The sequence below is a fragment of the Myodes glareolus genome, chromosome 14, assembly GCF_982192425.1.
Source record: "Myodes glareolus chromosome 14, mMyoGla1.1, whole genome shotgun sequence".
NCBI classification, from domain to species: domain Eukaryota; kingdom Metazoa; phylum Chordata; class Mammalia; order Rodentia; family Cricetidae; genus Myodes; species Myodes glareolus.
In genome coordinates, this window is record NC_142039.1 from 36,852,408 (window position 1) to 36,865,575 (window position 13,168).

General features: G+C 40.3%; 1 protein-coding gene across 2 annotated transcripts in view; it reads left to right on the forward strand.

Moving 5' to 3' along the window:
* The window catches only part of Vps41 (VPS41 subunit of HOPS complex), a 152,308-nt gene that overhangs the window by 1,343 nt on the left and 137,797 nt on the right, over positions 1-13,168 (forward strand). For both annotated transcript variants that reach the window (XM_048460771.3, XM_048460772.3), the window contains exon 2: positions 6,800-6,838. In XM_048460771.3, coding sequence (XP_048316728.1) covers positions 6,800-6,838 — 39 coding nt within the window. The remainder of the gene's footprint in view (positions 1-6,799; positions 6,839-13,168) is intronic.

Here is a 13,168-nt window from a genome sequence, read left to right on the forward strand (position 1 = left end):
CTCACAGTGCCTGTCTTGTAGTTCTCCACACAAGCCAGGCTCACTGGCCCTTTTCAGGACTTATGCTGTCTATAGCACTTTCCCCTACATTTTCCTCATGCCTCTGTGGAATTTTGTTTTCCGACTGAGAGTTCCTGCTCATTCTTGGAGACCACCTTCTGATATTATTCTGTGTAATATTCATGTCTTAATATTTTTATTTTTCTTGTACATTTTCACTTTTGCATGCCACATGGTAAGAATATATTCACTACTAATGACCAATATTGGAATATTGCTTTGATACTTAGTATATTATTGGATTTTACAAATAAATGGATTGAAATTTATTTCGAATTTTCTGATGCTTACATCAGTAATATTTTAGTTTCATGTCTCCAAAGGTCACATTTTTTCACTAGGTCACTTTGCTTTTTAAAGTATGCCAAAGAACTTAAATCTAAGTATAATATATTCACACACACACACACACACACACACACACACACACGATCTTTGTGAAGTAAAATTAGCCCTTACCGTCTTGATGCTTGATGGTTTTCCTTGTAGCCCTTATTCCTCCTGTGTTGTTAAACAGCCACTGTCCTATTAGGAAGAGCATTTCTTCCCAACTGTATCAGTGTAGCCTTAAGAGAGACGGGTAGTCTATTGTCTGTTACAGAAAGAAGCATTCATAGATTGTTAATGATTTCATAAAAAATTATGATTCCTTAAAATAAAATAAATAAATAATTGTACTCATATTATTAGTCCTTTGAAGATTAAACAAGAGCAGATTTTTCTTATTTCCTGGATTGGTACATTTTGCACGTACAGTAAGAAGCCACTATAATCTGATAGTAGGCCTTCGTAAACAGGTTTTTAGTGACAAAGCACACAAACATCAAGTAAGTAAATGTGCTTATATTTTGCCACCTTGAATATTTTTGGAAATCATGGCATCCTTTTTTCTTCCTCCTGAGTACTTTAGGAGTTGACATGTGTATTAAGTGAACTACAATACAAATCACAGAGAGGGGCAAAGCATATTCTTGGTTCCCTGTTCCCTGTTCCCTTCCTCGGTGACTAGCACAAGTGTAAACCCACTGACTTACCTTACCTGCCTGCGGTGTTATTTGATGATTGTCTCACCTTTAATTTTATGTCGAGCCAAAAGGGTGATGTCTGTACTGAGTTTACATACTATATAAAAAGCCACGGTTTAAAGCTAAAATCACTGCTTAAGTATGGGTAAACAGATGTCTTTAAGTCATGATGGAAGCCTTGATTTTGCTGAATATAGAAAAAAGTACTCTGTAAAAAGTAACATTTGTGTTTTATAGTTCATAGAAAGCTAATAGCCAGAGTTCTGCCCAGAATTCTTGTAACCAGCAGTTTTGCTTAGTTCTGGAACGATTTATAGGTGACTTTCATAGTCACAGATGCCCAACAGTGTTTGTCTCGACCTCTCATGAATAACACTCTGCTTGAAGTCTGGTGGGTGTATTTGTCTCCTGCAGATTGCTGAGTCCTCAGAATGTGGGCTATAGCTTCCTCATGTCTGTATCTCCCCAAGAGCTAGTGGTTTCCAAACCCTAAGTGAGGAAATGAATCTAGTAGGAGGAGAACACTTATAATTGTCACGTTGTAAATTCTGTTCAGTAGAGTGTATGGGAAACCGTTGTGTCATATTTAACGTGTTGTGAGGTTACTCATTCAGGTGTAATATGGACCACATTCTCCACATTTCTTCCTCTTAACCTTCCCGCACTTTCATCCTCCCCACTCAGCCACAAAATTAGCCATCTGTGTTTTGGCTGTTGGAGAGAGTTTTTATTTTGATTTCCACTACTGCATCTTAGAAATTAGGGGAGTTCCATCCTTATTTCAGGTTATTAGATGATACAGACTCTGCTTATGAATATCTCCATGCATAAAAAAAATAAAAATCAGGTTTGTATATACTTCAGTGCCTCCATTTTCTTGCCCGTTAATTTATTCTCTAAGACTTGTTAGGAAATAAATTTATTAAAGTGATGAGGATGAAATAGTTAACTTATAAATAACACAAAGATTACTGTCCAGATCAGGCTTGGCCAGGGCAACCAAGGTTGGGCTGGTCAGGAAAGTGAATGTTTAGAAATAGCTAGTGCTATTTTCACATTTAAATCTCAGGTTGGTGCTAATTTAGGGTTTACGACAGAGAAGGCCATGTTGAAGAAGTAGGACACCTTCCCCACTGAGTTCCAGAGATAATATTTGAAGCTATAAAACATAAGGATCTTTGTGGAGCTGAGCCAGGGCTAGGAGGAGGGAATACCCTAAGGAAAATCTCACTGGGGATCACAACCTCCAGGCAGGTGCCCATGACCTAAGTGAGCTGGAAGTGATGTTGAGGGGAACAGCATCCTCCATCCTGGCGTTGCTGCGCAGCTCCAACAGAGGTTAGGCAGAAATACTGATACTGTGTAGGTGTAATGTGATTTTTTTTATTTTTTATGGATTATTTAACTTTATTTTTATGTGCATTGGTGTGAAGGTGTCAGATCCCCTGGATCTTCAAACAGTTGTGAGCTGCCATGTGGGTGCTGGGAATTGAACCCGGGTCCTCTGGAAGAGCAGTCAGTGCTCTTAACCACTGAGCCATCTCTCCAGCCCTGTGTAATGTGATTTTTATGAAGTTGGAAATTCAGATTTTTCTGAAAAACCTCATCTAGGTATAGCAACACATCTGTAGGTCACACCTAAATCCTATCTGTCATTTTGCTGCTTCTAGCGTGTAGACACAAGCATGTGGTTCTCAGTTGTAGCTTACTTAGCTTGGCTAGAGGGGTTTAGATTTGTGGAGGGGCTGGAGAGAATGGAAGTCTCCTGGTGCCAGAAATCACTCTTTATCTGTCTGCCTTGCTGGGGAGTCAGGTCTGGTCTAGTCTGGGCTTGGGAGACCAGTGCTGGTTCTTTGAGGATGGCAGTTATCAGTCTGATCTGTGCTTTGGGCAGCTGATGAGTGTCTCAGGGCCAACAGACATCCTAGGGGAAATTCTTCAGATAGATGATTGGCATTCGAGCGATTGCTTTGAGAAAGAAAGGTAAATTACTGAATTAATTGTTAAGCTCGCTGCCTAGAATTTGAGTGACTGTACATTTATTTATATCGGTGGATATCTTCCAGTCCAACACCTTTACCCCAGCCAAAACAGCATTCAGTTTTTAGTTGGACATGAAGTTCATCAATTCAGTAATTTTTAAGTTTGTGATTCAGTTAAAGTATATTTAAGTTGCTGTGCAGCCATCACAACCATACCTCGTGGTGGAGTTTTTTACACACTGAAACCTTACCTACTAATAACTTCCTATCCCCACATTGCTCTGATAGTCTCTATTTTTCTTCATTATATACATAAAATCATACATTACTTGTGGATTGTTTTGGTGAGTTTGACTTATATTACATAGGAACAATACCGTTTAGCTTATGTTTTCTTGATGCAAATAGATTTCTTGAGGCTAAAAATGTTGAAAATCATGCAGTCTTCAATGGCAACCTTGCTCATGGTTTAGTCTTGTTTCTTGGGTTTGCATTCTTATGCCTTTCTGTTTACTTCTTTGTCTGTAGAACTATTAAGTAGTAGGATTGGTCAAAGAAACTGCTAAGCACCCATTCTGGGCTCATACCTGAGGTCTATCATGTATTGGTTTCATAACGTGGATGGGAGTATAGATGTGTTGAGGCCAGACCTCTGGTCAGGTAGCCTGTGCTAATGCTGACGGTGGGTCTTACAGGGCCCTGAATGTTCTCAGCCGGCGCGAAACTCTCAGGCTCTGGCACTGCATTATTTCTGGTGTGGAACAAGTATGACATTGGATTGTGAGGTCTGGACTTCTATTGATGATTTATGTTGTTTTCATGAGGCACGTGCGCCTCCCCCATTTACCAAATAGGTATATTTGAGTGGATGCCACATTAAAAAATATTCTTAGGTTTAATGTAATTTTCTGGAAGAGTAGCCAAGTATGTTTTCAGCACTCTGAATGTGGAAAATCGGAATCTAGACACAGCAATGACAACATTGCTTTGCTAGTGCTGTTGAATATTCAGGGAACTCGGATCAGAGATATTTTGGAAACCATTAAATTCAGACTCTGTACTTCATTATTCTGTCCTGAGGGGTTAGAAATGTTTAAATGCTGAATTATAGACATACAGATGGTAAAACATTTAGAATTATGAGTGGATTATGATAGATGGTCAGTAACAAAGTCAGACTAGAAAGTATAAAAATGTATAAAAGCCAATTTCTGCTGCATGTCTAAGTAAGCAGCATGATGTTATGAGATGTGTGTGTGTGAATATAGAGGTTACCTCACTGAAGCATGAGGATCCTCATTCCTTCTCAGAACTGTCCATTTTCCCACAACTAATCTGCTCTTTGCAAAAAATCCTTACAATTCATTGACTATATCCATAGCAGCTGTGGCCCTTATTTTGTACCTGAGCTCTTTAGAATACTTATTCCCGCATATCTGCTGCTTTGTGTGCCGTGACCTGTATTAAGCCATTTCCACACACCCCTGTGGTTAATAGCTACAGCTTTATTATGTTTGCCCATTTGACATTTCCCCCTTTCTATTACGCAGATAAGGAGATAATGCAACAACAGTCCCTTCGCAGCTCCCCTCATCCCTTGTCCTTCTGGGAAAAGCTATTCTACAGTTATCTGAAGTGATAGAGTGGCTTTGATTAGCATTTCCGCAATTAGACAGTCTGAGCACCTGTGAATGTGCCAGTTGTCCATTTTAAATGTCTTTTTTGGAGAAGTGTTTATTTAGGACCTGTGTTTAATTAGGGTCTATGTTTTCTTGCTGTTGAGTTGTATGTATTCTTTGCAGATGTGAGATATGCAGATGAGTCCTTTGGGCTGACAAATATTTTTTTTTTCTGCAGCCCATAGGCTGCCTTTATATATTATTTGCTTTGCTATGCAGAAGGCTTTTTAGTTTGATGCAGTGGCATTTATTTATTTCTGCATCTGTATCCTTAGATTTTTGTGAGATAGCCAAGAAACCAATGCCAAGGCTAATGTCAAGTAAGGCTTCTGTATGGAGCTTCAGGGTATTATAGTTTAACTTCGGGCGTTGCGTCCATTTTGAGTTGCTTTCATTCTTATAAATGTAGAGACCTAGTTCTTTCAGCATCATTATAAATGATGAGCCCTTTCCCATTGTGTTTTCTTAGGACACTTGTGGGAAATTAGCTAGTGCTGCTTACTTGGACTATTTCTGGCCTCTGTTCTGTTTGAATAGTGACTTAATTTTAAAAGTGGAATGTGTAGAAGAGATAGATTAAGATGCGAAGAGGACTAACACCAAGAACTGGGTGGCGAGTGCAGAGGAGAAGTGGTTTAGAAGGGTCGGTGGGATACTTCCCGTTAACCTTGTGGACAACTGTCACATGGTAGGAAAGCTGGATTCTCTTTTCTTTTTTTTTTCTTTTCTTTTTGGTGTGTGTGTGTGTGTGTGTGTGTGTGTGTGTGTGAGAGAGAGAGAGAGAGAGAGAGAGAGAGAGAGACTTGCAGATGTAAGACTATCCAGTTGTTTTGGAGGATTGCAGCTTCAGACTGTTGAGAGTTCTGAGATTCTGAGTCCCATTAAGTCAAACAAACGGCATGTTAAGACTGAAACTTCCTCTAGAAGTTACCTGTCTCCTCCCAAGCTTTTATTGTTTTTTGACATACAAAGTAAAGCTGCTTTTGAGCACCAGATTTACATTTATCTTGCTATCCGTGTTGAATTGAATATAATGTGCATCTGATTTTCTTTAAAATATCCTTTTTTTTCCTTAAAAATACGTTATATCTGGGATGTCCTTATCCCACTTCTTCTGTGGTTCTCTTTGTTTGCCTCATGGATTCTAAAATGCTTACATTTGGTGTCAGCATATTAGCTGTAACTTTTTATTGCTATTGATATCTATAAGTACGTTAAGTAAATCTTCATTTTGCTGACCTCTTTGAGGATGCGTGGCATCAGCAGATTCTCTCTTTCGGTGGACAGGTGAGAGATTAGCGGGATCAAGTCCATTTTTTCCCTTTTTGCTTTGTTTCCTCCCGAGCAGCAAGATTCATTGTGCAGCAAGAAGGGAACTGTGCTAAGAGGAGGAATTTGTCTGAGAGGTACTGGTTTATTAAAGGACTCAGACCACGTGTGATGAGTACCACTGTGGGAAGATTCTTTTTACGAGAACTGTTCTAGGCTTGGGGATTTAGTTTAAAAACAAGCATAGTGTCAGGTGCCTATAATCCCAGTACGGGGAAGATTAGAGAAAGGAGACTGAGAAGTTCAAGGTCATCATCAGCTTCAAGGCCAGCCTGAATGCACACACGAGTCTCAGTAAACACCCCCCCCCCCCAGAATTTCCTCTCTAAAACTTTTAGCAAGACAGTAATTTTGACTCATCAACGAAAGAGATTTCAGTCTTTAACAACTGGCTCATTTGATGTGGTTTCTTGTTCCCCTGTGTTATCAGCGAGGTTTTGCCAGGTGGATTTCCAGTGTTTAGCTTTTGCGTGTCAAGTTCCTAGGGCTATTTGTTCTGAGTTTGAAGGAGGAAAACAGAAGCTTGGAGCCCCATAATCCCCCTCCTCTGCCTGTCCCGGGCCAGCCATGGTGTGAAGTTATGGAAGGGGTGAGAGCTGGGCATGCGGCATCCTCTAAAATGTCGTTGCAAATGACTTTTCCAGCAAAGCAGGTCGGTGTGGTGATTCTTGTCCACTGCAAATGGTTTTCATTCTTCTGACCCCTCTCTCCTCTGTGCTTGCAGGAAACTGGATCTCTTGAAGAGTCTACAGATGAATCAGAGGTAAGATGGAGCTTGCACGTTTTCACTTACCTCGGCGTTATCCTGAGCCTGTGGGCAACGAAGTCTGGCATTCCCAGGGGCTGAAAGATGAGCGCTGTAAAGCAGATACTTAAGGAATAGCATGCTGGTTGTCTTTAGAATATTAAATGAATTAGCTTAAACATATATGGAGAATCAAACAGCAGTGTTTCTCTTTGTCTCCTGAGGAAAAGGCCATAACCACTCCACAATGGCTCTGGGTCTTTTCACCCGCAGCTGTGCATGCTGGAAGACCGACATAGTCTTAGAAACTGGTGCCCACCTGCTAAAGCCTGCTTGTCCTCACAGTTTTTGCTGTGGTTTTACAATGTGCATTTTTTTCTCCTGTGGTTTTTAAGATTCTGCCCAGCTCCCCACGTTTGCTAGACAAGTGCTGCAGTGCTGAGCTACACCTTCCTTCCTGATGTTTATTCATTTTCTTTTTCCATGAACATGAATGACCATATTACACCTATGTCTGTTTCCTGAATCAATGAAATTGTAGCTCATTTCTTTAAAAAGGAAACTACCTGGGAGTTTTGTTAAAGCTATTTACACAAGGGAAATACAGTTGTTCTTTTAATACTGTCACTGCTTTGAGAAACGCCTTTTCAAAGCTCTGTTGAGTTTTGAAAGAAAGGCCGAGCATAATGCAAATTAATTAGAATCTAAATTGTGTGGATGGACTAATGGGTGATATGCTTTCTTTTAATATTTCATTTCTGGAAGGCAAATGAAAATGTATCTTGCTAACCTGCAAGAAATTTCTACCAGTGTGACTGTATTTGATAATCTCTTCATCTTTTGTTGATATATATTGCATACTTGACATGGATTTTGCTTTTCTTGTGAAATGGTGGGTTTATACTTACTTCTCCAGAGACAACATATAGATGATGACAGTTTCTGGTCATAGCTCTTAACATTTCACTGTAGGATTCTTAGTACCATGAGACCCCAGGAGCCTCGTTTCTGAATTTGCTCATAGTTAGGAGATGATACCTGTTAACGTCTGATAGTGTATGGGAGAACAGTTCCCATTACCACTGTTATGCTTGGAAGTCTTAGGCGAGAACCCCAACTTCCCGAATCTCTGGTGCATAAGGCAGTGCTTGAGCCCTGTCCTAGAACTTATCTCAGACACGAAGAGGATGTCAGCAGCCACTCAGATCTAAATCTTTCCAGATCTCCTCTAGATACTAATGGAGTGCCAGCGAGAGTGGGCAAAGCATAGAGCCAGCCCTCCAGGGTAACCAGAGAGCACGGGATAATAACACGTTTGAGTGTGCCTGGGGAAAGAAATACCTAGGAAGCCAGAAGATCCACCAGGACTGAGAGGTGCAAAAAGACTGGGCAACCGGGCAGACCACACCTGCCAGTCCCTCTTAGTGGGTTTCAGCCTCTGTGCACGTGGGAAAATGTTGGCAAGGGATCTAGTAGAAACCAAGGAATGTCAAGGATGGCACTTTTTAAAGACAGGGACCAGAGGTGGCAGTGCTGGACGATGCTGCTTCTGAGCAAGAAGGGGGAGACATTCTTTATATATGTGGTGCCGAAGGGAAGCTTCAAAGTAGAAATTCAAAGTACTGAGTACTCATGACCTGATCAAGGTCTTGACCTCCTCCTTCTGTGACAAAGGTGCCGCGTGGTGAAGGAAAATACCCTGCCGTCCATCCACATAATTCAGCATCCTAGAAACAACCCCCCTGCCTTCAGGTCCTCCAGCTCCTCCTCAGGAGCGTCTACTGCTGTCCCAGGAAAGTCGGGGTGTTTAACCATAAACTGGAGGCAGCATGCATCCAGAGCTCCTATAGATTGAAAGCAGAAAGTGAGACTCCAGATTACTTGACGGCAGAACTCTGTAACATGACTCTGTCATTAGTTGGACAGGTCAGTGGCCGTTATGATTAACTGTCTTAAACTGGAAATGCAAAATTCAGAAATAGAGATGGACGGCCTGGGTGTGTGGTGGTGGTGGTGGGGCGAGTAGGGAATGAGAGCTGGCTGAAGTAATCAGAACCCAAGGGATCGCACAGAACCTGTGAGTGAGAGAAATGGCTTCCAACTCTAGACTCTTGCCATCGGCTTGCCTTCCAGCTCTGTGCTTTCTGGAATGTTGCTTAGAAAACGATTCAGCTCTTGGGTTTGTAACTTGGCTGTCCCTCATACTTCTGTGATCTGGGAGTCATGTTCAGTAATGTTCTTTTTCTTAGTTTCTCATGTGACAAATTGGTCTGTAGTGTATTTGCTTCATATGGTTGCTGTTAGGGTTAGAAAACGTCGATATTTATCACCTAGCTTCTGTTGTGTGAACTTCCTGTCGTTATTAGTGACTCTCAGCCTATGTTACATCTTCACTTGAGTCATTCCTTTGCCAACTTGTGCTTCAGCCCGAGAGGCTGGAGGCCTCTCCACTAGTTCTTTAGTAAGAAGGGTTTATCTCCCAGTTACTGGGTGAGGTAAGTTTGTGGACCAGCAAAGTACTCATCTGTTGGTGGGCAAGCTCTGGTTTCAGGCCACAGGTCAGCTTGGCAGAAATTTTCATGGATTTCTTTCTTTTCTTTTCTTTTTTTATGGAGGGAGGAAATTTCAGTGAGTACTGAAAATTCTCACCTGTGTTTAATTTTCAACTGGTTAATATACCCCTGACCCTAAAACATAGGAGTAAAACAAAAGACTGCATTAACATACAAATTGAAAGTCACAGGCTTACATTCAACCACTCTCAGGCCCTAGACGAATCACTCTGTAGGCAAACCACTCCCTGGGTGGAATCCCAAGTAATTTCCATAAAGGGAACTGGAACTTAGTTGGATCCGCAGACTTTTGCTTTAGGTAGGAACCAACTACTTCCGTATTTCAGGAGTTCAAGGTCTGGCAACTAGTCACACCTGTTGATAGTCTTGAGTGAGCAGAACTCTGATTTACATATAGGTGGGCCCTTTGTTTTAGTCAGAAGCACAATGACCTTGAATGAACTAAAAGCAGTCTCAAACTCTGACCTTTGGCCTCTTTGAGCCTCCACAATTCCTCCCTTTTTATTAATTTTAATAATGCCTGTGCTTCTGCAACAGGACAGATCATCTGTCTTGGGATGAACACTTTTCCATTTCCCAGTCTTACCCGTCTTTGGAACATGCATTCTCATGGACTCTTACCCATCATGAGTTTCTTTACTCAGTTTGAATCACTGTCTGTCCCAGGAATAGTATTTTAAGCCATCACCGAGTAGGCTGAAGAACTTTCCTTCATCCTGTTCTCCTTTCCCTCTAGATCTTATTTCTGTCAAATTTTTTTCACCCTTGAGCTTTGGAAGTCAGGCATTTGCTTTACATATTTTCATATCTGTGTTCAAGGGTTCAAACTTTCATTTTTAAGTAGAGTTTTCAACAATGTGTTGTAACAAGTTGCCTGATACTTCTATCATTTTCTGAAATTCCACATTAAATGGGTTCTTAAGTTACATGGAGAAGACTTGTTAGCAAGTTTATCTCAAGGTCTTATTTTCTTGACCTTTTTTGAGAATTTCACCTATGAGTACTTTAATTCCAAAAATCCTGGCGTGCCCCAAGCGGCCTGCCCAAGATCCCTGGACGGCCTCGCAGAGCAGCCGTGAGCCCTGCAGAGACGGCTGCCAGAGTGGTGAAGATTCTTAGTGGAGAGCAGCAGAGCGGTGGCTCATCCCAGGCAGGCTGGTCCTGCCATGCGGCCGGGAGAGCCACCCAAGCGGGCAGGTGAGCAGGCGACTGATAAAAGGCTTACAAGACACAGTAAAAAGACATAAAGCTAAACATTTATTACTTAAAGGAGAGAGAGAGAGACACGTGTGTACACACCAGGAGAGAGGACAGTAAGAAGTTTAAGATGGCAACGAGAGGTCAGAGGTCGCTGGGAGTGGGCGTGGCTTGTCCCTTAAAGGGACCAGAGACCAAAGAAATAACAAGTACTATATATATATTTCTGGCAACTAGTCACACCTGTTGATAGTCTTCAGAGCAGAACTCTGATCTACATATAGGTTTATTTACATACCTATATCACTTTCCCAAAGTCTTCCTCCTCCAGCTCTTCCTGTGTCCCCTTTAACTCCTCAAATTCGTGACCTCTTCTTTAATTACTGTTGTTATATATATGATCGCTATGTGTATGTAGAAATACATCCTACTGAGTCCATTCTTTTTAGCACTGCTCTATGTATATGTGTTTAAGGCTGATCACTTAGAATTAGACAATGTACCAGAGAACAAGATAGTTCCAAGCATGTGACAGTGACACTTATAACTCTGCTCCTAACCAACAACCATCTAGTTTACTTAAGTCCTGTTTAGTAGGGTAGAATTCATGCCTGGTACAGTAAACCAAGCCTACTACTCAAGTCTGGTGAAATAAGTCATAGACTCTAGATGACAACATACTATGTCCACTTTCAACTACTATAATCACTAACTGCATTGTACAGGCCTATCCTTCTATCCTTATACACAGATAAGTGTAGTTCTCAGTCCTCAGCAAGCTCTTGTTTTAATAAATATCTGAGAAAGGAACACTGTCTTCTATTGTGTGTGATTTTTATTAATTTTGAAAAGTGAAACTAAATGAAAAGAGTTTGACAAGGCAGGGTTGATACAATTGGGAGTTACACTAGGTGACTAAGGACCAGAAATGAAATTTTATGAATTAAAATATTTGTTAAAAACCAACACATGTCTTCAAAAACCAAAAACCAAACCAAACCAAAAACCCTTAACATATTAGTTTTTTTTTTAATTTTTAAACTTACTTATATTTTTTATGTGTGAGTGATCTGCATGTACACTTGCAGGCCAGAAGATGGCACGGGTTGTCATTACAGATGCTTGTGAGCCACCTTGTGGTTGCTGGGAGTTGAACTCAGGACCTCTGGAAGAACAGCTACTGCTCTTAATCACTGAGGCATCTCTGCAGCCCGCAACACATCAGTTTTAAGAGGACATCCAAGGACAGAGAAGAGCATCATATGTGGGCTGAAACACTGGGGCCTGCTGTGTATGAGTGAAGGATCCATTAGCCTTGTACAGTTTATACAAGCAGCTGAATCTAAGTTTTGACTGATTTTGTCTGTAGTGCATTCCATTGAGGCAAGCATTCAAGTACATATTTTGCATCTCTCAGTCCCTGGCCAAGGTATCTAATAACAGAATGGCTAATTATGGTCACCTTTATTTTTATAGTTTTTGCTCCTATTATTAAAAAACATATTTTCTAAACATGGTGACTTTGATGCAGTTTAGCTTCTTCACAGTTCTGAGGCCTGCAAACTGTAAACATATTACCAGTTTAGTAAGTTAAATATATTAAATTTTTAGTATTAAACATTAAAATTAAAATGAATTGACTGCTGAAGCTATTCAATAATATGGTGAGTGAGAAATTAATCTTAAAATGAAATCAGCTTCTAGGAATTTCAGCCGTATGGAGAGCTCCCTTTTAGTTTTGTTGAAGTGAAAACCAGTCATTGTAAGAAATTAGGAGAAGTTATTTTTAAATCGGAAAATTCACCCCACAAAATCATTTATCTTACGTTGTAGACAGAGATTCTGAATCATTTATTGATAATTAAATTGATTTTTAAACTCATTAATTATAATACACAGGTTTCTAACAACTAGTACCTACGGTAGTAATTACCCTGCTCTGGGTTGATTGCTGTGGAAAACAGAGCTTAGACTTATAGTTTTCTATTTTTCTAGGTAACCCGTGGTTTAAACATCTATTCTTTTATTTAAGGGGCTATTAATATTAACAGGCTCTGCTGATTATTACATCATTAAGGCATGGATAAACATCCCTTTGAAGCAAATATTATAAATATTATCCCTTTAGAGACTTGTATAATTTTCTGGATGTAAGCTTTTCACTTGGTTATTTCTGACATTTGTTATAGATTAAAAAGATAAACATGGTATAATAGACCTTTGAATGGGATTTATAATTTCACTGCTTGGAAGAAAAATTATTTCAGACAGTTCAAGATTGACTTATTGATCACTCAAATTTTTATTGAATACTAGGATTCTACAGTGTACTAGTGTTTGACGAAGAAGGTGGACAATAAACAAGACTACTTATTAGGATATGTCAGATTCAGAAGCATTGCAGGTGGGGAAGATAAAGGTGGAGTTGGGGGGGTAGCTGTGATCAGAGTGTATTGTGTAGAAATGATTTTCATTTAAAAAAGAGACAACATTAACTGAGGAGAATGTTGAACAGCCTGAGGGGTTGATGGTTTACCTCTCATTGTTAGAGATGGTTTTCCTGGTAGGATGACTTTGT